This window comes from Delphinus delphis, chromosome 9, assembly GCF_949987515.2.
Source record: "Delphinus delphis chromosome 9, mDelDel1.2, whole genome shotgun sequence".
In the NCBI taxonomy this organism is placed as follows: Eukaryota; Metazoa; Chordata; class Mammalia; order Artiodactyla; family Delphinidae; genus Delphinus; species Delphinus delphis.
Window position 1 is genome coordinate 62,524,342 of NC_082691.1, and position 21,461 is coordinate 62,545,802.

General features: G+C 36.9%; 1 protein-coding gene across 1 annotated transcript in view; it reads left to right on the forward strand.

Annotated features, from left to right (window-relative positions):
• Positions 1-21,461, forward strand: part of ITPRID1 (ITPR interacting domain containing 1) — a 203,077-nt gene that overhangs the window by 151,080 nt on the left and 30,536 nt on the right. Inside the window, 5 exon segments of the mRNA XM_060019783.1 lie at positions 575-777; positions 3,942-4,111; positions 4,113-4,227; positions 4,230-4,510; positions 9,219-9,276. Of these exon segments, the coding sequence (XP_059875766.1) occupies positions 575-777; positions 3,942-4,111; positions 4,113-4,227; positions 4,230-4,510; positions 9,219-9,276 (827 nt within the window).

Genomic DNA, 21,461 nt, shown 5'->3' on the forward strand with positions numbered 1-21,461 from the left:
TGAAAAAAGTACTTCTTGCTTCTCAGCCAAGTTCAAAAAAATACAGAACATATTTTAACCTCACCTAGGGACTTAAAGTCATTATTTGTGAACATTAGTCCTGTAGTCTCCATTTAGTGATATCCTCAACAAATCTGCGTGACTGGGGACGCCCCAGACTGATACTCTTTTTAAATATTCTTTTTTTTAGTCTACTGTTTTCAGGGTTGATTTTTTTTTCTTCTGTTTCATATTGCCATCAACTACCATTTTTTGTGGTTATCACTTCACTGCCTCTGGTTTTTGTCCCACAATATCCCTGCCATATCTAATTTAACACCTGCCTGTTGTGAAATGGAAAACCTGTTAAGTAAACTCATTTTAAAGTACAGACAAGCAGTCCCTGAGCGGGGGTGAAGGACTGTCCTTTTAGGAAGTATATATGAGTTCTAGGAAATGCACCATCTGTTTGTCTATTCAGATTCCTCCTTTACTCAATTTCTGGAAGATTGGGTGGGTGAGGTGACTAGGAAAAAAAATGGCTTTTGGTTAAGTGAACTGTTACTGGATAAAGATATTCATATTTTTACTGCAGCATTCCTGAATGGCTGGAATTTTGGGAAAAAGATCCAGTGGAGATTCTCTTGGATCTGGGGTTTGGTGCTGACGAGCCAGACATCTACACACGAATCCCAGCCAGATTCCTGGGCTGTGACTCAGCAGCCAGAGGAATCAACATCCGTGTTTTCCTCGAAGCTCAAAAGCAGCGAATGGACATTGAGAACCCTGACTCGTACAGTAAGTGAGGACCACGTGGCGTCAGAACCTCAGCAATGGCAATGAACAGTCAGATGAGCCACAGTATTAGGAGGGATGGGCCAGGAGATCTGTACAGTAGCAATCAACCCCAATATCTCAGTGGCTTCAAACAGAAACAAGTTTATGTCATGATCACTCTCCATGCCCACTGCAGATTGGTGTATATTTTGGGAGGAAGAAAGATCTGTTCCATGATGTTTTCCTTATCCATGGACTTGGCTCCACTATCTGGAACATCACTGGTTGTAATGACAGGGAAAAGGTGGAAATAGAGAACGATACTTGGGTCTTAAAGCCTCCTGCTCAGAACTTACACATATCAAGTGTGCTCACTTCATTGTCCAAAATAAATCATGTGGCCACAGTTAACTCCAAAGGGGTGACAATGTGCAATTGTACCGCATGCCCAGAAGGAAGACAATACTGGTGAACAGCACTAATACATACCATAGCCACAGACCCAGAGGTCAGAGCAACCAGGATCTGGCTCATGAGTCACTAAGTGACACCTTAACTTTCTCATCTGTGAGGCTTAGAACACTGCTTATTTCCACCCCAAGCTGTAATTGGTAGTTATAAATCTGTCATATCTTCAGATTTGTGGATTAACTGTGCTTAAATCTTATAGTTATCATGCATGCTGCAATTTTTCTCCAGCTGACGGTCAATGGAATACTTTTCTCTAGGACACTACTGAGGATATTCTTGGAGCATGTGTACTGTGCTCAAATAATTTGAGAGAAAGATGGCTTACAGTTAAACAGGTTTATTTACTGCAGGATTTGTTTAATATGCTGAGGTGCACTCTCAGTCTTCTAGAGGGGATGCAGTGCAGCGTTTTCAAAATCATTTCAGTACAGAACCTCTTTTAGAGGGGCATTAAAGAACATCTCCTCCGTGGAATAGAGTTTGCAGAATTTTGGACTGCGGAACATGCCAAAACTCTGTTAAATAAATTCTTCTAAATAAATAAATTCCCTGAAAGGAAAGTCAAGTGAGATGAAGTGTTTCTCTCAAACAAATATCAGGAACAGAGATTTTACTTAGATTTTTCATTTCAGTTTCTGTTTCCCCTGCTTTCATATGGGTGAAATGGGTCTCAGAAATCTCAGCAACGACATTTTTTAAAAAGAGTATGCAAAACTGAAGGTGTTGCAATGTAACGTTTCTTTACCTTTAGAAGAAATTAATACCGTTCTTTGTTGTCTCCTCCTCCAAGCCCCACAGAGATGCAAAATCTTTGATCAGTTATTTATTTGGGGAGAATAATAACACTTACCAATATTTGAGGAGTGATTGAGCAGATCTGTGAAGTAAACATTTCACAGATGAAATTGACACATGGATTATAGGGAAACCAGGAGTTGGCCCCTGATCCAGTGACTGCTGGCCCCCTCTAATTTCCACCACTTAGACCTGTGCTAATAGAGCACGGTAACTATTCTGACTCAACACTTACAGTACACCTTCAACTCGAGAAAACTGAGAAAGTCAAATGTAAAAGAAGCAATAGTAAAATTAGTTGGTTGTCCCGTAGACAGAATGGAAAAGTATGTCTCCTTCAAAGTCAGTACAAAACGTTCCAACTTGAAGGGATGAGAATCAGTTGGTTCATTGTTCAGTGTACCTCAAAGCAAAACAAACAGACAAAACCCCCATCCAACACTTCACACTATTATGTTCTCTGAATTGCCTGAACCAATTAAATCGATAGGTTTTATGTTAGTCTAAGTATAAAAATCTGCTATAGAAAGGATACCAAGACAATCATAAAAGTGGAATTACAATTCAATCATGCTCTTGAGCTTACAACTAAATTTAAGAGGGAAGCGTAATCAGAGTATTTCTGAAAACATCTGGAACCCAAGAGTTCCTCTAGGTCTTGACAGAATATCACAGTCCTCCATAAGACACCCATCACATTTTTTTGGAGTAGAATTAAGAATGGTTAATATCTTCCACTTTCAGGTGAAGAAAACAGGTAGGCATAATGATTTGCTCATGGAGGAGTCTGTAGCATTGCTATGATGGTGCAAACAACAGAACAGAGGGCAGTATCCTTCCACACCAATGGGCCTTTGGCCGTTGATGAGCTATGCAACCCTTCATGCTATCACTGGGGTTGAGAGAAGGCTGTGTAATAAAAACTAAATGTTCTGTTTCCATTACTGTGGTTTTACTGTCTGGAGATACCAAAAATATTTTTTACAATTTTCTCAAAGTGGCAATGCATCCCCAAAGTAGCCCTTGCTACATTAGATCTCTCCCACATACTAATTAAGCCAATTCTTGCATATTGCCCGAATGAGTGAGGCCAGGTGGTTCAGAAAGACTTACAAGTTGAGGAGCTGGTTGGTTTGGAAAGGTAAATGGGTTTTCACATTAATGACTATCACCTCTTGGAAGACTGAAGACAATACATTCCCTTCCTGAGTTGCGCACATTTATTTTAACTGATATGTATGTAGCATTGTGTTTTTCACAACAGATGTGAGAGGTATGTAAGACTGGTATTATTATCTCATTCTCCAGATGAAGAAACGGGCCATTTACTATGTGCCAGGCACAAGATTAAGCACCATGAATCTATCAATTCATTTACTTTGTGGTCACACTTTCAGTGACTGGTTGACCTGGGATTTGGATCCAGGCCTTCTGATTCCATATGTCATGATCTTTCCACACTCTCAGGTGAAGGGTATAGATGGATATGATGGAGGTGATGATGAGGACGATGACTGCCTCAAGCTATGGAAGAATGGAAGAATCTCCAAGCTCACTTCGTATGAAAGAGCTGGGTTCACTCTTTGACATTTACTTTAACACATGACATTAATCTCAAGATTCAGCCTTGCCTATAGTTTTTATAGATTAACACATAAAGACTATATGAATCTATATAGTCATGCATATTCAACTAAATATAAAAGGCATTCTCTTTCCCTATAATACAGTGATACCTTGTTATGTAGGGGAATCTCCTCCTTGATAATCAATGGCACACACTAAGGAAAACTTGAGTTTCAGAAACTTAAAGTCCTTCCCATCTTGAAAATCACATGAGTTAACAAATCTCTTCAGTTTTTACCACATGAATGCAGTTTCGTTGAAACTAAAAATTGTGTGTTGCTTGTATTGTTCAGGCTGTTTCTAACAGCTGGAAATATTGGATCATGTGGCCAGTGCTTTCTCATCTTTCCTGAATGATGTCAACATCCTGCAGAACAAAGCTAAAGAGGAAGATGAAGGGAAAAGTGTGCAAAGAACCTCAGTGAGTGAAGCCAAAGAGCATCGAAGAAGAATGGGTGAACTTTTTTAGGATAGGTTCAAAGCAGAACACTAGACGGGATTATAGCCTGGGAGCACCACAGTCATTGAAGATGAGAAACAAATTTTCCATCGTCTCTGCAGAAGCAGGGTGTGGAGCAGAGTTGCCATGACAAACAAACACGACCAAAGTCATTTGTCTCTTTCAGCAGAGCACTGGTCTCTTCAGGCCTGTGATGACTTGACAGCTTGTGATCCTCCCCAAGCTCTTCTGAGCAAGCAGTGTCCTCACTCATCCATGCTGGCCAAGCAGGCTCCTCCTTCCTATGTGTCTGAGGGGTTAGTCAAGGACAGAACTCAAAAGGAGAACTCACTTCAGACTAACAAACTCAAGAGCTTGTCTTGTCTTGCAGGCAAAGCACGAGACTCCTTCGAAATGGAAGAGGTCAGTGTACTCAACTTCTAAGGGAAGTATCTCCCACCAAGGCATCTTTTGCCTTCCACCCCTCATTTAACCCCTTCATCTTTCAGCCCTTCAGCATTACATCTTATTCCAAACTTCTGTTTAATCTAGGACATTTAAGGTCATTCTAGTTACTTCAGTCAGAACTAAACTAGTATGAAGCCAGCCTTTGCTTTCTCCCATTTCTTTTCCTTTTTTTGCTCAAAACTGAATCCACAGGTTATTTTTCACTTTGCTTTTCCTCAGTGTTTTATTATGCATCTCAGTATACTTTCATCTACTCTCTAACTTTTCATGTTTCACCTTCTTTGAGGGTCAGTTCAACTACTTCCCACTAAGTGAAGCTAGCGCACCACTCTTCCTCTGTATTCTCGTAGCCTTGGCATGGAGAGCTTGTTACAGTAAAGATTGTGTGTGTGTGTGTTGATTACACCTCCCCCGCTGGACTGTCAGCTCCTTGAGGATTAGATTTTATCCTCAAGGGAATATGTCTTGGGAATATTTCCCTTGCAACACCTAATGCAGGGCCTTGGACAAAAAAAGTAGGGACTTGGGTTTGATAGCATTTTATTTGCCTGCTTGCTTTGGGATTTAGTGATACTCACATAGCTTGACCTCCATTTCACACATACTCTTTGCCTCTTCATCCCACCTTCATTCACACGTGCTAATTTTCATTGTCATTTAGATGGCATACCCAACTGTACTTCAAAGTCTTTAAAAATATATACACATTTCCACTCATCTCTTTATTGTTTAATTACAGAGAAAGTATAGAAGAGCAAGGCTTTTTCCCCCTTTTCATGTAAATTGTTTAGAAGTTGGGTAGGATATTTATATGCCAGTCCCAAGGTCAGGCCACTCTCTTTCGAGCCCTCTACAGGTGAGACACTCTACATGTGAGCCCCCTACATGTGAGACACTCTACACGTGAGCCCACTGCATGTGAGGCTCTGGGACACAGACCCTCAAGGTAACCACAGTGTAGTGGCAGGGATAAGCACAAAAACCAATAACATGGTAGGGAGAGTGACAGCTATGCTGATAAACTTTCATGTCACTAAAGAGACAAGTTTGGGTATCTGGGGAGTAAGAAAAGGGGCTCTTAATCAGCCGGGGGGCTGAGACAATCAAGGAAATCGTAGGATGTTAAAGCTTAACAATAACTTGAAAAGAAGTCTAAGAATGCCTATTGGTAGGTCTCCCCATCCCACAAAGAGAGAAAAATTGCCTCAAAATATATAGCTGTTAATGATCCTAATAGCTATGTGTATATGTTTTTGTATGCATATGTATTATGTCAAAAATTACTTTAAGAACCTTAAAATATTAATCTGACTTTAAAACAGTAGCATAAAAATGAATAAAAATTATAAATGGAGAAAAAACAGAGCTTTGGTCAAGTGCCGTGATTTGAATACAATCGCAGGTGGCACTAAAAAAGAGTATTTTCTTTTATTCAATCTTGTAAAAATTATTTAATTACCAAACTAATAGTTAAATTACTATAAAGACTATAAAGACAATCTGCAAGTCATTATTCAGTCTGCTGTCTATTTCCTAGGATCCAAACAGGAAATTCCCCCAACTCCAGCCTGTTGACAAGCCTCATTAGACTCCACGGTCCCCTTACTAAGCTTCTTCTGCATCAAACTATACTGACTTAGAGGAGAGCAAAGTTCCTTGCGTGTCATCTATATGTAAGGGTACAGGGAGAGATAAATATCATCATATTCAACATAAAGAGCTAAGAAAAGAATGTTAGTCCTTGCATGGCAAACTTTCAAATATTCTTATATGACAATTATTCAAGGAAAAGCAATACGTATTAGTATATATAGGTGTGGTAAGGGAGAACACACTCAGACACCAAAAATAAAAATAAAAAACCTCACGTTTTGTGGCACATAGTGGGAACTTGGTAAATATTCATAAACGAGTAAATTAATATTAGAAGTATTTGATAATTTAATCTGTGAGTGGCTTCCGTATAAAAACAAAATATTCTGTTGAACTTTGAAGCCAACTTTCTTTGTGGTGTTTCTTTAATATTTGCCCAGATTTGTGTAAGAGGCTATATGTATATATAAGGCAGAGAGAGCCTTCAAAATGATATTTAAAAACTCACTATTTGAATTTTGTTTTCTTTTTTTTAATAAATTTATTTACTTATGTGTTTATTTTTGGCTGCATTGGGTCTTTGTTGCTGCGTGCGGGCTTTCTCTAATTGTAGCGAGCGGGGGCTGCTCTTCACTGTGGGCGCGGGCTTCTCATTGTGGTGGCTTCTCTTGTTGCAGAGCACGGGCTCTAGGCACGGGGGCCTCAGTAGTTGTGGCGCACGGGCTTAGTTGCTCCGCGGCATGTGGGATCTTCCCAGACGAGATCTCGTTAAATTCTTAACCACTGCACCACCAGGGAAGTCCCGAACTTTGTTTTCTTAAAAATGTATATTTAAAATATTAAATCTTCATCACACAGACTGGGAGAAAAATATTTCTTTCACTCAATACCAATGTATGAGTAAATGAAACTTGGGTAGGTTGTAGCTTAAACAGGAGCTAATGCCAGATTTAATAGTCATTTTTTAATGGCAAATTTAAAAATATAAGAAATGAAAACTATGTGTGAAATTGGCAGATTTTCATGGCAGTTAAAACATAAACCAATGTACTTAAATATCTACCTATCAGAATTTCAACTCTGATTGGCCAAATTCTGCCTCCAGATGACTCTATGATGTTTTCCCTAAAGTCCTACTAAAGGCTGAATATGGTAATATTTGGCTCACTTCTCAAAATTATGATTCCAACCAAGTTGTACATAGATTTTTAATGCAAAAATCAACATTTTTGTGTTTAATTTTACTGAGTTAAACTGAGTCTGTTCCTTTCTTTTTTTAATTCCCAAATATATTATGAGAATTTAATACTTATGAAACTTCTGTAACTGTAGACTCTCTTAGGATGCTTCTTTGTATCTACAATATAACATCTTTAACCTTCCCTCTGGCTTACATACAAGGACCCTGCTCTCTGGAACTCCTATGTAAGAATGTTACCCATAGTATTAAACAATGCCAGTCAGCATCTTGTTTAGGTGAGAAATATTTCAAACGTTATAATTATTATTTTTTTTTAATAACTTGGGCCCAGGTGGAATAACCCAGGAATACACCTGGTTTCCATTTTACATTATTGGGAATTTTTTGTTTTTCTTTTTTTTAATAGATGAATAGGTACTTTACATTGCACTAAGTGGATTTTTCTCCAGGATAACATTCACAGAGAAAAAATTTACTTATTATACTGAAAAATTTATATGGTGCACACTGGTTTGAGTTACAAAACCAGTAAAAATAATGTTAAGTATTAAGTAGAAGTATGTCTAATTAAGTAGAAGTATGTCTAATCAATTACAAGTATAAAGTACCTTCTGTGAAAAAAGAGATGAAGGATTAAAAAGAGGGAATAAATATTTCTTCTTACATTGCTGAGCTATATCCTCATAGTCCTCTGTTTATTCCTGGGTTAAAGGTAATTTTTGGCCGTATGTACCACAATGCTTAAAATGTTTTCATCCTTTGATTCAGCCTTCAATATTCAGACATGAATCGCAAATAAATAATATGACATGTAGAAATAGATTTATATACAAAGATACTCATCTCAGCATCATTTCTATTTGCAAAATTTAGAAAACTTTCCAACATTAGGAGAATCATTAAGTAAATTAATGTACCTTCAAAATATGGCCTATTGTGCACTCATTGAAGATGGTGTTTTCAAAGAAATTTTATATGGGGAAAAGAGGTTCCTCCAAATTTTGAGATGAAAATTTGACTACGTTACTATATCCAGAATTAATGTATTAAAAGAAAACCTGCAAAGACATGCTCCAAAATAATAACAGTAACCATTTTCCTACCTTCTTTAACTTTTTATATTTATCAGGTTTCTATAGAAAGCTGTTATTATTTTTAAAGAAATAATTATTATTTTGTTTTAACAATTTTATTCTCGTTAATAGGGTAATATTAATTCCTTAAAAGAATTTTTTAAATAAATTCTACTCTCTCAATTTGAAAATCAATTTGAAAATCAAATTTTCTTTGAGCTTTCTAAGCTTTATATAGCAACTGAGTTATGAAATTTTTTTTCATATATTTTTTCAAATATTTTTTTCAAATTTTTTCATATATTTTTTTCAAATTTTTTTTTCTAAGCTTTATATAGCAACTGAGTTATGAAATTTCCTGAATTGCTCTCCACAAATTTACCAAGTTGTAAATAAATCCCTTAGAGAGCTAAAATTAAATATGGGAAATAACTTGCTTGCTCCAAATATAGTTAAAGCTCTTTAGGAACAAAAGAAATATTTCTAGGTTAATAGTAATAATATTATTTAAGTTTAGTTCAAATGCCACATTTTCCAGGCAGGGCCTCTATTCCTTCCACCCAGAAGTGATCTTTCCCTTTCCCTCTTCTTAACTCCCTTAGTTCTTTGAATCTTTGTTATGAGTGCCTTGTACATACCACCTGCCTGCCACAGACTGTTAGCTCTCTGAGTTCAGAAATCATGTTTAATCCTCTCGGCAGTAGCCAGTAGGTATTCATTATATGTTGATTAAATAAATGAAGTGAATTTATTATGAAAGCATTTCTAATGAGACTGATGCACTTTGGTGTCTCAGGTCCAGAGCTTTGAAGAAGAGGCTGGTAATCCTCTCGACATGACCTCAGGAACTGTAGGTAAGAATTCATCAAGGTGTACAATTTATCAATGGTCTTTCACAAAGAAAATGTCAATAACTAGTGCTCAATTTTCTTAATATGTAGAACTTAAATTATCTTCAAGAGATGCTATACCTACTATTACTACTACTTCGACCTACCATTATTAAACACCTGCTAGCAATGCATATGTACATGTAAATTTCAAAATACTTACTACAGAAATGTCCAGTATCCCTGGGGCTAATGTAGTATGTGTTATTGTCTAACAAAAACTCTATATGGGACTTCCCTGGTGGCGCAGTGGTTGAGAGTCCGCCTGCCGATGCAGGGGACACGGGTTCGTGCCCCGGTCCGGGAAGATCCCACATGCCGCAGAGCGGCTGGGCCCGTGAGCCACGGCCGCTGAGCCTGCGCATCCGGAGCCTGTGCTCCGCAACGGGAGAGGCCACAACAGTGAGAGGCCCGCGTACCGCAAAAAAATAAATAAATAAAAATTAAATATAGGTAAAGGTTTAGACTCATTATTTTTAAAAGAAATCCATTCCCATTCCATTAGAATATTTTACGAGTAAAATTTCTTTTCTGCTTAAAAGTAGTCGCAAAAAAAAAAAAAAAAAAAAAAAAAAACTCTATATGGCCCAAAATAGGCTAATGAAATGGATTTTACACAGACCTGGGACTAACTGAGTGAATACTTTCTTACTCCTACTGCCAACTGCTTGCTGTTTCACAAGTCATATTTTACTGGACCTCAGTTTTTCCGTCTGTAATAAAGAGGTAAGTACAGATAATTTTTAAGTTCTCTGCTGGCACTTATAGTCTACATTAAGTGATTCTATGACCATCATATTAATCTCACAGTGGAAACAAGTTGCTTAGATGTAACATTCCAAATCATCTCTTAGACTGGTGTTATATTACCCTAGAAAACAGAGAAGGAAGTCTTTCTCCACTACTGGTTCTTAGGCTGCCATTCAGCCATCATTGTGATTCAGCATTTCCATGATGCTATAAAAGAGCTAGAAGTAGACAGGGGTTAGTGAAGCAAAATAAAGCAGATGAAGCTCGCGTGCTTCCTAGAAGAAAATATGCAAATTTAAAATTTAATTTAGTGTGGTGTCAAACACATTTTTTTCATTACAAAGTGTATGTATGGGCCTCATTTTGCTAAACGCTGTTTAGAAATTATGCATTAGTAATTATAGGGTCCTGCTGATTACATAAATTGTTATCCTGCTCTTCGAAGTAATTACCACTAACCTGCACTGAGGTTTATAAGACAAAAATAAGCATCTGTTTTCCATCTAATTGAACGCTTCTCAGTGAAGCTGGAGGTCCCCTTGCCAATAGGAATTGCCTTCCTTGACATTCAATTAAGAGGTCTGCTGATACCATGTAAGTCTCCCCAGTCATTCCAAAAAATGATTTGGGAAGTTAGGCAAAAGCACTAATTTACATTTAATCTCAAATTCATAGAACAAATTAAGATGGGTGAAGGTTGGCCTAATGGAGAAAATCTGAATTATAGTAAAGCAAATGCGATTTTATTACTTTCAAAAACAGTGTTGTTAACCCAAGAAAAAATAGGACTGAGAAAAAATAAGTAAAACTAGTTTGATTAATAGGGAAAGGGAAAATTATTACTTTGATTGATATATATGAATGGATTACATATATATGAATTATATATGTACATATTAAATATATACACATATGAATGAATGCTTACACAAAGTTCAAAAGATGACTTGACTTAAAAGATGAAAGCACATGGACTGTTTGACCAATAGGATATGGCAGAAATGATGTTGTGCCACTTTCAAGCTTATCCTTTAACCCACCTGGCTGCTTCCTGTTTCTTGAGATACCTGCTCTTGGAACATTCCTTCTGGGAACCTAGCCCTAGCTCATTCTGTGTGAGAAGTGCACCATGTGGGTATGCCACATGTGATCACTCTGGTGGGACAGCCTTGAATGAGCTCACCTGTGAATAAACCATCTTAGTTACCCAGTTCGGTCAAACTTTCAAATGACTCCAGCCCAGATGCCATCAGACTGCAACTGCCTGAGAGAATCCAAGCGACAACCACATAGCTAAGCTGAATCAATCCACAGAACCATGGAAGTAATAATGAATTGTAGTTTTAAGCCACATATATACACACAAATAGATGAAGGCATGTGATGAACCCTTCAAATACCTTTAAAACTTGAAGATATTCTAAAGACTATTTCATCTACTCAAGCACAATACTCTGAATATTAGCAGAAAAAGTGTATTTAAGCATTTCCCTAAATGAATTTGAGCAAAATTTCTTCTTATGAAAGATGGGGACCCAAGGCCACAAATGTACCATCCTCCCTTTATCACTGAAAAATTATCACTGGAATGACGAGGGAATATAAATATAAGAAGGAAACATATAACAATTCTCATCTCACTGAAAATATTCATTTCTGAGGATTCCAAATGATTCTTTGTAGTCATTCTTTTATTGGTGAGCATTTTTGGAATAGCCTCTAATTGTGAACTGCTAGATACTGTGGTAATTTTTCTGTGTTTGCTGATATTACAGTGACAGGAAAGGTATGCCTTGACTAATCTGAGAGTTAACTTAGATTCATTTGGAAATTATGACCATAACTCGTTAGTATAGTTCTACAGTGCACTTACAATGCTAAAGGAAGCTCTTCAGACTAATGATAGACAGTGAACTGTGATGTTTATACCATACATAAATGTAATACATATGACATTTTCAGCATGGAGGAAGGGGAGGTTGGTAAATGGATCAATATAGCTCAAAGTTTTTACATCTTATGTGAAATGGTACAATATTAAAGTACACCACGAGGGACTTCCCTGGTGGCACAGTGGTTAAAAATCCACCTGCCAATGCAGGGGACACAGGTTCGATCCCTGGTCCAGGAAGATCCCACATGCACGGAGCAACTAAGCCTGTGAGCCACAACTACTGAGCTTGCACTCTAGAGCCCGCGAGCCACAACTACTAGCATGCGTGCCACAACTACTGAAGCCCGCGCACCTAGAGCCTGTGCTCCACAACAAGAGAAGCCCCCGCTCGCTGCAACTAGAGAAAGCCCATGTGCAGCAACGAAGACCCAATGCAGCCAAAAAATAAAAATAAAAAAATAAAATTTAATAAAAGAAAATAAAGTACACTGTGAAATTTTGAGGATTTAAAGCAACCATTAACAAATCAATAGATAGCTAGTGGGAAGCAGCTGCATAGCACAGGGAGATCAGCTCAGTGCTTTGCGACCACCTAGAGAGGTGGGATAGGGAGGGTGGGAGGGACATGCAAGAGGGAGGAGATATGGGGATATATGTATATGTGTAGCTGATTCACTTTGTTATAAAGCAGAAACTAACACACAATTGTAAAGCAATTATACTCCAATAAAGATGTTTAAAAAAAAAATGGGCAGAAGACCTAAATAGACATTTCTCCAAAGAAGACATACAGATGGCCAAGAGGCACATGAAAAGCTGCTCAACATCATTAATTAGTAGAGAAATGCAAATCAAAACTACAATGAGGTATCACCTCACACCAATTAGGATGGGCATCATTAGAAAATCTACAAACAACAAATGCTGGAGAGGAAGTGGAGAAAAGGGAACCCTCTTGCACTGTTGGTGGGAATGTAAATTGATACAGCCACTATGGAGAACAGTATGGAGGTTCCTTAAAAAACTGAAAATAGAATTACATATGATCCAATAATCCCACTACTGGGCATATATCCAGAGAAAACCATAATTCAAAAAGACACATGCGCCCCAATGTTCACTGCAGCACTATTTACAATAGCCAGGTCATGGAAGCAACCTCAATGCCCATCAACAGACAAATGGATAAAGAAGATGTGGTACATATATACAATGGAATATTACTCAGCCATAAAAAGGAATGAAACTGGGTCATTTGTAGAGATGTGGATGGATCTAGAGACTGTCATACTGAGTGAAGTAAGTCAGAAAGAGAAAAATAAAAATCAGATATTAATGCATATATGTGGAATCTAGAAAAATAGTACAGATGAACCAGTTTGCAAGGTAGGACTAGATACATAGATGTAGAGAACAAACGTATGGACACCAAGGGGGGAAAGCAGGATGGGTGGGGGGGGTGGGATGACTTGGGAGATAGGGATTGACATGTATACACTGATGTGTATAAAATAGGTAACTAATAAGAACCTGCTGTATAAAAAAAAGTTTAAAAAAATCACAGAGGTATAGCAAAAAGCTGATAGAAAAATTAAATTATAATTTAAAAAAGTACAATGAAGGCAGTAAGTGACAGATTGAATACTGCAGAAAAATAACTGAATTTAAAAAGTAGGAGACATGTGTGAGAAATTATTTAAGAATCAAGTAGAAAATGAAATGGATATAATAAAATGTCAAGGAAGACAGATCCAAGGAGTATATTACATAGTCCTAACAGGTGGTTAGAGTTGGACTCTTCCCGTCTTAGTTTTGACTGAGGTTCTAAAAAAGATATCAGATACAAAGTCAACATGTGACAAATCCGTATATGCAACTTTTCTAAGGAAATTGTAGGACTCAGTTCCACAACTCTTGAGCTCATTGTGTATTTAAAGAAGGGACAAGTTGCAGAGAGAAAGAAAAGATTGGTGAAGATATTTAATTGGGGAAAAGTAATGCCCTGTTGTGTTTCTTTCTACCATTTGGAGGAGGACTGGGGATGCTACTTTGAGACCCAAGCAGTAAGGGGCATTTAACGGAGACCACTCACAGAGCAATTTCATTATATTTAACAAGGACAGTCACAGTGTAACCGGTACTTCACATGTTCTGGGTACTTCACATGCATTACACCTTTTAATCCTCAAAATAAACCATTGAGTTAGGCACTATTATTATTTCTAATTATTAGATGAAGAAACTGAAGCACAGAGAGGTTAAGTAACTTTCCATGGCCTCACAGATAGTAGAAAGTGGTTCCAGGTTTCAAATTCAGGTCATCTAGCACCAGAGTCTGTACTCTTAAATACTACACCATACAACTTTGAAATGACTCCTCTGCAGTTGGAAGACATGTGGTTGGTGAATGAGAAAAATAATGCAGGCTGTGAAATGGATTGTGACTCCAGGCTGAGAACTGCTCAAGGACAAGTCAAGAGGGCAAGGGAAGAGTTGACCACTGTATTTCATCAATTATAAGATGAACAGTTTTTCCTTGAAATCAAGATACATCTTACAATTGATGGCAGGTCATAATTTAATTGGCAGAGGGTTTTTTCCTTTTTTAGTGGTACATAAATAATAGAAATCTTTAAATTAATGGTATCTAATACCAATTGATGGCAATGGGCATAAAGAAAAGGGAATGCCACCTGACCAAACTACAGACTCTGCATTGAATCATATTTACACAGCTATAACAATGTGAACACTGTTGATTGGTTTTCAGCTTCGAGAATCAACAAATAGGCAAACACAGAGACTTAATTCTGGTCACATAAACATTTTGAAGGTAGAATTAGAGCTGTTGGGAAGTGGTAGATGAAACGTTGGAAGAAAGGTGGAGGAAAGAACAGGGACTTTCATCCAAGAAGAAAACAGATAGCACCCAACCTGGGCAACTGAGAAGTAGTTTCCATAAACGTATGAACAAGCTTAAACCCAGCAATGAATGGTGCCAAATCCTAGGTTTGGAAATATTAGGGAGAAATTACCACTCTTAGGACTGCAGGGGCAGGGGAAGGAGAAATTACCACTCTTAGGACTGCAGAGGCAGGGGAAGGAGTAGTGGCTGAAACCAGGTGGTGAACAGCTGTACGGAAAGCTGTGGCTTTTTGTAGAGTGAGGCAGCCAAGCTGTGGATGACCCAGCAAGGAGGCAGGTGGGAAAATAAATACTCCAAACTCCCTCTCTCGCTATCCTCCAATCTCCAATGGCCAAACCCAAGATGATGCCAGAGATCAAGGAAGCTCATTGATATGGTCAATAAGGGACACATAGAGAAGAAAGGAGACTAGATCTGGAGGAGCAAACAGAAAACATTCAGTACAGTACACTAATGTCTTTACCTTAGATAGAAGGTTGGCAAGATAATGATTAAAGCTGATAGACTGCGAAAGTAAGAAATGTTCAGATAGATGATAGATAATGATAGATAGATAGATGATAGAAATACAAGGACAAAGGGAGTACAGTAGCAGTGTAAATTAGCTAAATCTTACCTTTGATAAATAAATATTGCAACAAAAATAGTTTTTATTAAGTCTAGGTACATGAAGGAAATGAGAACACCTAAATATCACAGTAAAATGTATGAGATACAATGATAAGGTGGGGAAAGGGGTAATCCACAAATTTCCAGACAGAAAAGTACAGATTACTTACAAGTGAAAACGTTCCAACATGTCACTAGGAACACTAAATGGCAGATGGGAGTAAACTGATGTACACATAATTTAGAAGTGGGAAAATGTGAACCAATGATTTTATACCCATTCATATTTTTTCTATATGCAAGGGCAGCTTAAAGTCATTCTCAAAGGAAGATTCATGAAGTATTCCCTTCACTACCCTTCTAGGACAATGTCCTGACTGAGTAAGATGTTACTCAAAATAACATAGTCCTGGGAATTCCCTGGCAGTCCAGTGGTAGGACTCCAAGCTGTCACTGCCTAGGTTCAATCCCTGGTCAGGGAACTAAGATCCTGCAAGGAAAAAAAAAAAAAGTACTCTAGGGGCTTCCCTGGTGGCGCAGTGGTTGAGAGTCCGCCTGCCAATGCAGGGGACACGGGTTCGTGCCCCGGTCGGGGAAGATCCCACATGCCGCGGAGCGGCTGGGCCCGTGAGCCATGGCCGCTGAGCCTGAGTGTCTGAACCCGAATGAATGAACCCGAAATCTCTCAGCCTGGGCTCCGCAACGGGAGAGGCCACAACAGTGAGAGGCCCGCGTACCGCAAAAAAAAAAAAAAAAAAAAAAAGTACTCTAGAATAATTCAAATAGGGTATGGAAAAGGTGAACTCAAGTAAAAACCAACTAAACATACAAAGTTAATTAATTATTGTCAAAATTTTTGAAACAAAATATTACAAAGTAACTTGGGATAAAAATAAAATTTACAATAATAATTTGTTTAAATTCTATTTTATTATAACAAACTACTGTGAAAGATTGGAAATAGGATAAAAGAGAAATAAAGACAAAAATTAATTAGGGTTTATCATATTAAAATCTAATAAAATATACTTCAAGGTAAAAAAACTTAAAAAGAAGACTTTAAAAATTTAATCAAAATTATAAACCACATTTAAGATTTAAAAATTATGAATCATTACATACCAAATAATTAACATCTACTATATAAAGACTGATTTTATGAATTTGTAAAAAGCCTCTAGAAATCAATTAGAACAACAACAAAACCTTATTAGATTAATGAGGAAAGGAAATAGATACAAAGTCCAGGGAAGAAATATACAAGCTCCATAAAAATGGTAAAACATGATCAATGTCTCCTGTAACTAAAGAAATACAAGCTTAAACAATAATGATAACATGTGTTTCACCTACCATATTAGCAAATATTTAAAGATTTATATAATACCCAGTGATAATAAAAATTTAAAACAAACACCCAATGTTGGTTGGAAGCTAAATTGTCATAATTATTTGGAGTATAATCTGTTGATGTTGCACAATTTTAAATGTATGTAACTTTAGTGCAACTATTATAGTTCTGAAACTTGACCTACCAATAGACTCAAATGTACACGCAAGGATTTTTTACTATAAAAATGTTTATAATAACAAGCAACTAGAGGCAGCCTAAGTGCCAAAAATATGTTTGCTTCAAATAATTATTGTACATTCTGACATTAAAATCTATTAATCTATTCTGACATTAAAATCTATTTTTTTAAATGAGGCAGATATTTATATGTTGATACGGAAAGGTCTCTAAGATATACACCTGCTAAAGGAGGGGGAAAAAGATACGTGCAAAAGAGTCTATATACATACCTCTTTGTGTTAAAAGAGTATATTGAGAGTGGAAAGTATGTGCAGGATGCTTCTGAAAGAATGTATAAGGGACTGTTAATGGCAGTACCTTAACAGAAGGGAAACACATGTTTTAAATTAATTGGCATCTTTTTATTATGTAACCATGTGTATATGTTATTTTCATAACACTACTTAGCAAAATAAACTCTGTGATACTATAGGAAATTGACACAATGAAAATGGGAGATTTTGTTTTAATAAAAATTATGTATGTTAAGGTGTACAATGTGATAATTTGATGTACATATACACAGTGAAATAATTACTATGATGATGACTACTCAAGCTAATTAACATGCCATCTCTTCACATAGTTAACTTTTTTTGTGTGTGTAATGAATGAACCCGAAATCTCTCAGCAAATTTCTAATATTCAATACAGTATTACCAGCTATAGTCATCATGCAGTACCTTAGATCTCTAGACTTACTCATCCTGAATAACTGCAACTTTGTACCCTTTGACCAACATCTCCACTCAAATTGAGAGATTTTATTATTCCTCTCATCTTTTACAGGTCAAACATGAAATAATAAAATATGATAGAAAAGATATTAATATTATAATTGATAATGTGCCTTTAATAGAAGAATATTGAAATAAGTATTCCTTGCTGGTGTTCTTGGAATATTTATTAAAATATCTAACAAACTGTAATGCAAAGATTATTTCATTTATATCTTATACACACACACACACTCACACATAATGTATAGGCTACTTTGCCATAGATATAAATGCAGTAATGTTTGAATTCAATAAAAAAGTATAAGTATAAGTGACACTTTCCTCCTCCAAACAAAGCAAAATACCAAATCCAAGACCTGGGGACTGAGTCCTCCACCTTATAGAAAAGTGCAGAAAATGCAAAGTTAACACTATAAATTCAAAATAATGTAAATGAAGCAAATTTCAACCTCAGTAGTAATCTAAGAAATTTAAATTACACTAAAATAGACAAATGAGTTACTAAATTGATGGAGGGTTAAGAAATCATATAATCTAATGTCAAGTATACACATTGTTTTCCAAAGGCAATATAACAACATGTATCAGAAATATTGCAAATGGTTTACCTTCTGAGCTGTGCGCACCCTCTAGAAAGTTATCCTAAAACAGTTATAAAAGAGGTGTGAAAACTAAAAATAATCAAAAAAAATTAAATTAAAAAAAAATCAGAACTAGCCTAGATATCCAACGTAAAAGGTTGTTTAAATAAATAATGCTGCATATCACGCAGTGATTAATGAGAACACAACTGGTATTTTACGCCACAGTGGTTAAAGACTTAGAGTTAGGAGATAAAAACAGGTCAAAATAAAACTCATATTCCTACAGAAAAACATCTCAATTTGCTTATATAAAATTACATATTTAATCTATATAATAGACATAAAAATTACATATAAGATAAACTACAGGTAATAGTTTGGTGACCATCTCATGGTGATGAGTTTCAGGTAATATTTTGTCTTTCCCCTTCTTACATTTTATACAGTACAAATGAAAATGTTTGAAACAAGTTTCAAACATTTTCAACAACAACAACAAAAATCAATCCTTTGATCAATCAATCAAGAGAGAGAAAGAGGGAGAGATCACAGTATTAACAATGGTAATCTCCAGATGATAGAATTACATCTGGTTTTTCCTCCTTTTGCTTATCTGTATTTTCTAATTTGTCTACACAGAATAATCATTCAATGAAGATAATCCTAAATGTTAATTTTTACAATTTGAGTATATTTGGGGACCTAGAGAACTTTGAAGAGATAACTTTTATATCCTGTCTCCTGGTTGGTCTTCTTCCTCATCAGTTACCACTAAACTAGAATCGTTTATTCTCTCTCAATTTTTCCCTTCCCTTCCTTTCTCTTCCCTCCCCTCCCCTCCCCTTCTCTTTCTCTCCCTCTCCCTCTCCCTCTTCCTCTCTCTTCTTCTTTCTTTGTTATTTCAAAGAGGCTGGTATTCGAATTTAGAAAACACCAAAAATGGCCTATTTCCTTTGTTAGGCAGACAAATTCCGTAGTCCCTGCTATTCTTCCTCCTTTATTTTCTCTACCTATACCCACTTCCTTTTGCTATTATTGCCCTTGGTGAATGACACCTCCACAGGACTTACTGGAGAAACTGTAACCTGGCTCTCTTGTGCCAAACAGTGCTCCTTTTAGGGGTAGGAATCTTGTCCTATTTACCCAGTAAGCCTAGCACAGTGCCTGACCCATCAGGCAATCCCATACATACATGTTGCCTCCCCACATTGGTCATGTCGCCTTCTGGGCTTCTCTCGTCTTAACCAAAAGAGTTCCCAATTCTAATTCATCAGTAGTGATTTAATGTTGCAACAGTGCATTATGGGCAGAGTATAATGACTAGCTTAAAATGTAGTGCATGTTTTTTTTTAATGGTTTTACTGTCATAGATTTCAATATATGTAAATTAGGAATTTACCCAATTTGTACATACCTTTCAAATCTGTGAATTGCTCATTCATTTTATTCATGTTGCATTTAGTACTAAGTAATGTAGACAATTTACTTCACTTTTATACACATTTCAGCAACATCTCTCAGAAAGCTGGTTTATCAGAATATATGTGAAATCTGTTGCTGAACTTTATACTCCAATCAATTACAATTATTATGAAGGAGCATTTCCTTGTCAATTAACAATTTACATCAATACACAGATCTGTAGTGTCCCAAGCAATTTTAATTATAGTACTTAATGTAATGATCACACTATTCTTTCCTCTTTAGAGATAAGACATCAATAAATTAACTTGACTAAGTTTACACAGCTGGCCAAGGGAAGGACCAAAATTCAAGCCAGGATCTTGTCCTCCTTCCATACTGAATTAATTCATTCAACAAATATTCAATGAGCACTTATACATACAAGAACCTGTTCTAGGTGCTGGGGTTACAGATGGAAGACAAACAGAGCCTAGTCTCATGGAGCTTACAAGATTTAGGAGAAACTAATTAATTATTAATGTACAATTGTGATAAGGGTCAAGAGGAAAAAGCAAAAGATGAATTGAAAGCTGCTAACATCCCGGAAAGAACCAAGTACAGATTTAAGTGCCTTGATAAAGCATCATTTTAACTTCCGGGCAACATCTGAGTGCTCACTCTGTGTCAGGCACACTTCCAGACACTTTCCATCTATTAATTCATTGAATCCTCCCTTGGAGGTGGATTCTATCATTATCATTCCCAGTGCACAGATGAGGAAACTGATGTACAGAGATTGTGTGGTTGCCCATGGCCACACATCTCAGAGCCCCTGACTGTCTTTTGTTTCTGGTTGCCTTCTAAATTGGCATTGACAGAATCCCTGTGGTGACGAGCTCTTAACGCTTACCTTAAACCCTAGTGCAGAAAGTCTATTGAAACAACAACATTGCTCAAATATAAAACAAACTTAGATCATGAGACTCAGAAGATACTGATTTCTATAATAACCTCCTACACATGAATCTACTTTGGCGTTTATGGCTTCATACCTGGATTATTACCACTGACCTCCCCGATGGTGTGATTTGCTAACTTGGAGGTAAAAATGGACTCCATTGGCAATGAGAAGAGGAGCAGAAGTGCCCACCTCTTTGGTTGTTTGCTCGGCCTAGGTAGTGTTACTTGTTTGGGGGGAATTAGTGCACAGGGAAAAGGATAGCCAGAATGAGGGGAACTGATCACTTGAGACTGCCTGTTCACAAGACAGATTAGGACCAGTACACTGGTGGAGCACAAGTCTCAGTGGCTCTGTCCCTTGTCTCAGTCGCCTGGCCTCAATTTGAGTCCAATTGCTTAATTTTCTGCACACCCCACGAAAGCCAATTCCCATGCTGCTCTGCGTTTTCTTTATATTTCTCCATAATACCATCTCTGGCTGTTTAACTGCAGCGGGCTTTATGATAAGGGTTAGTGTTTGTTGTTTTCTTCGCTGGCAGTAGGCAAAGACTTCATTTTAAAAGACACACTCCAACTCAAACAGCCCTGAACGACTTACAGAAAGCAGGGTGTTTTCTAGGCTTGTTTTTGAAATATTACAATTTTTATTAGGCAATTTTATCATTGTTATAAATAAGTAATTGTACTGGGGAGAAGGGATAATCCTTAT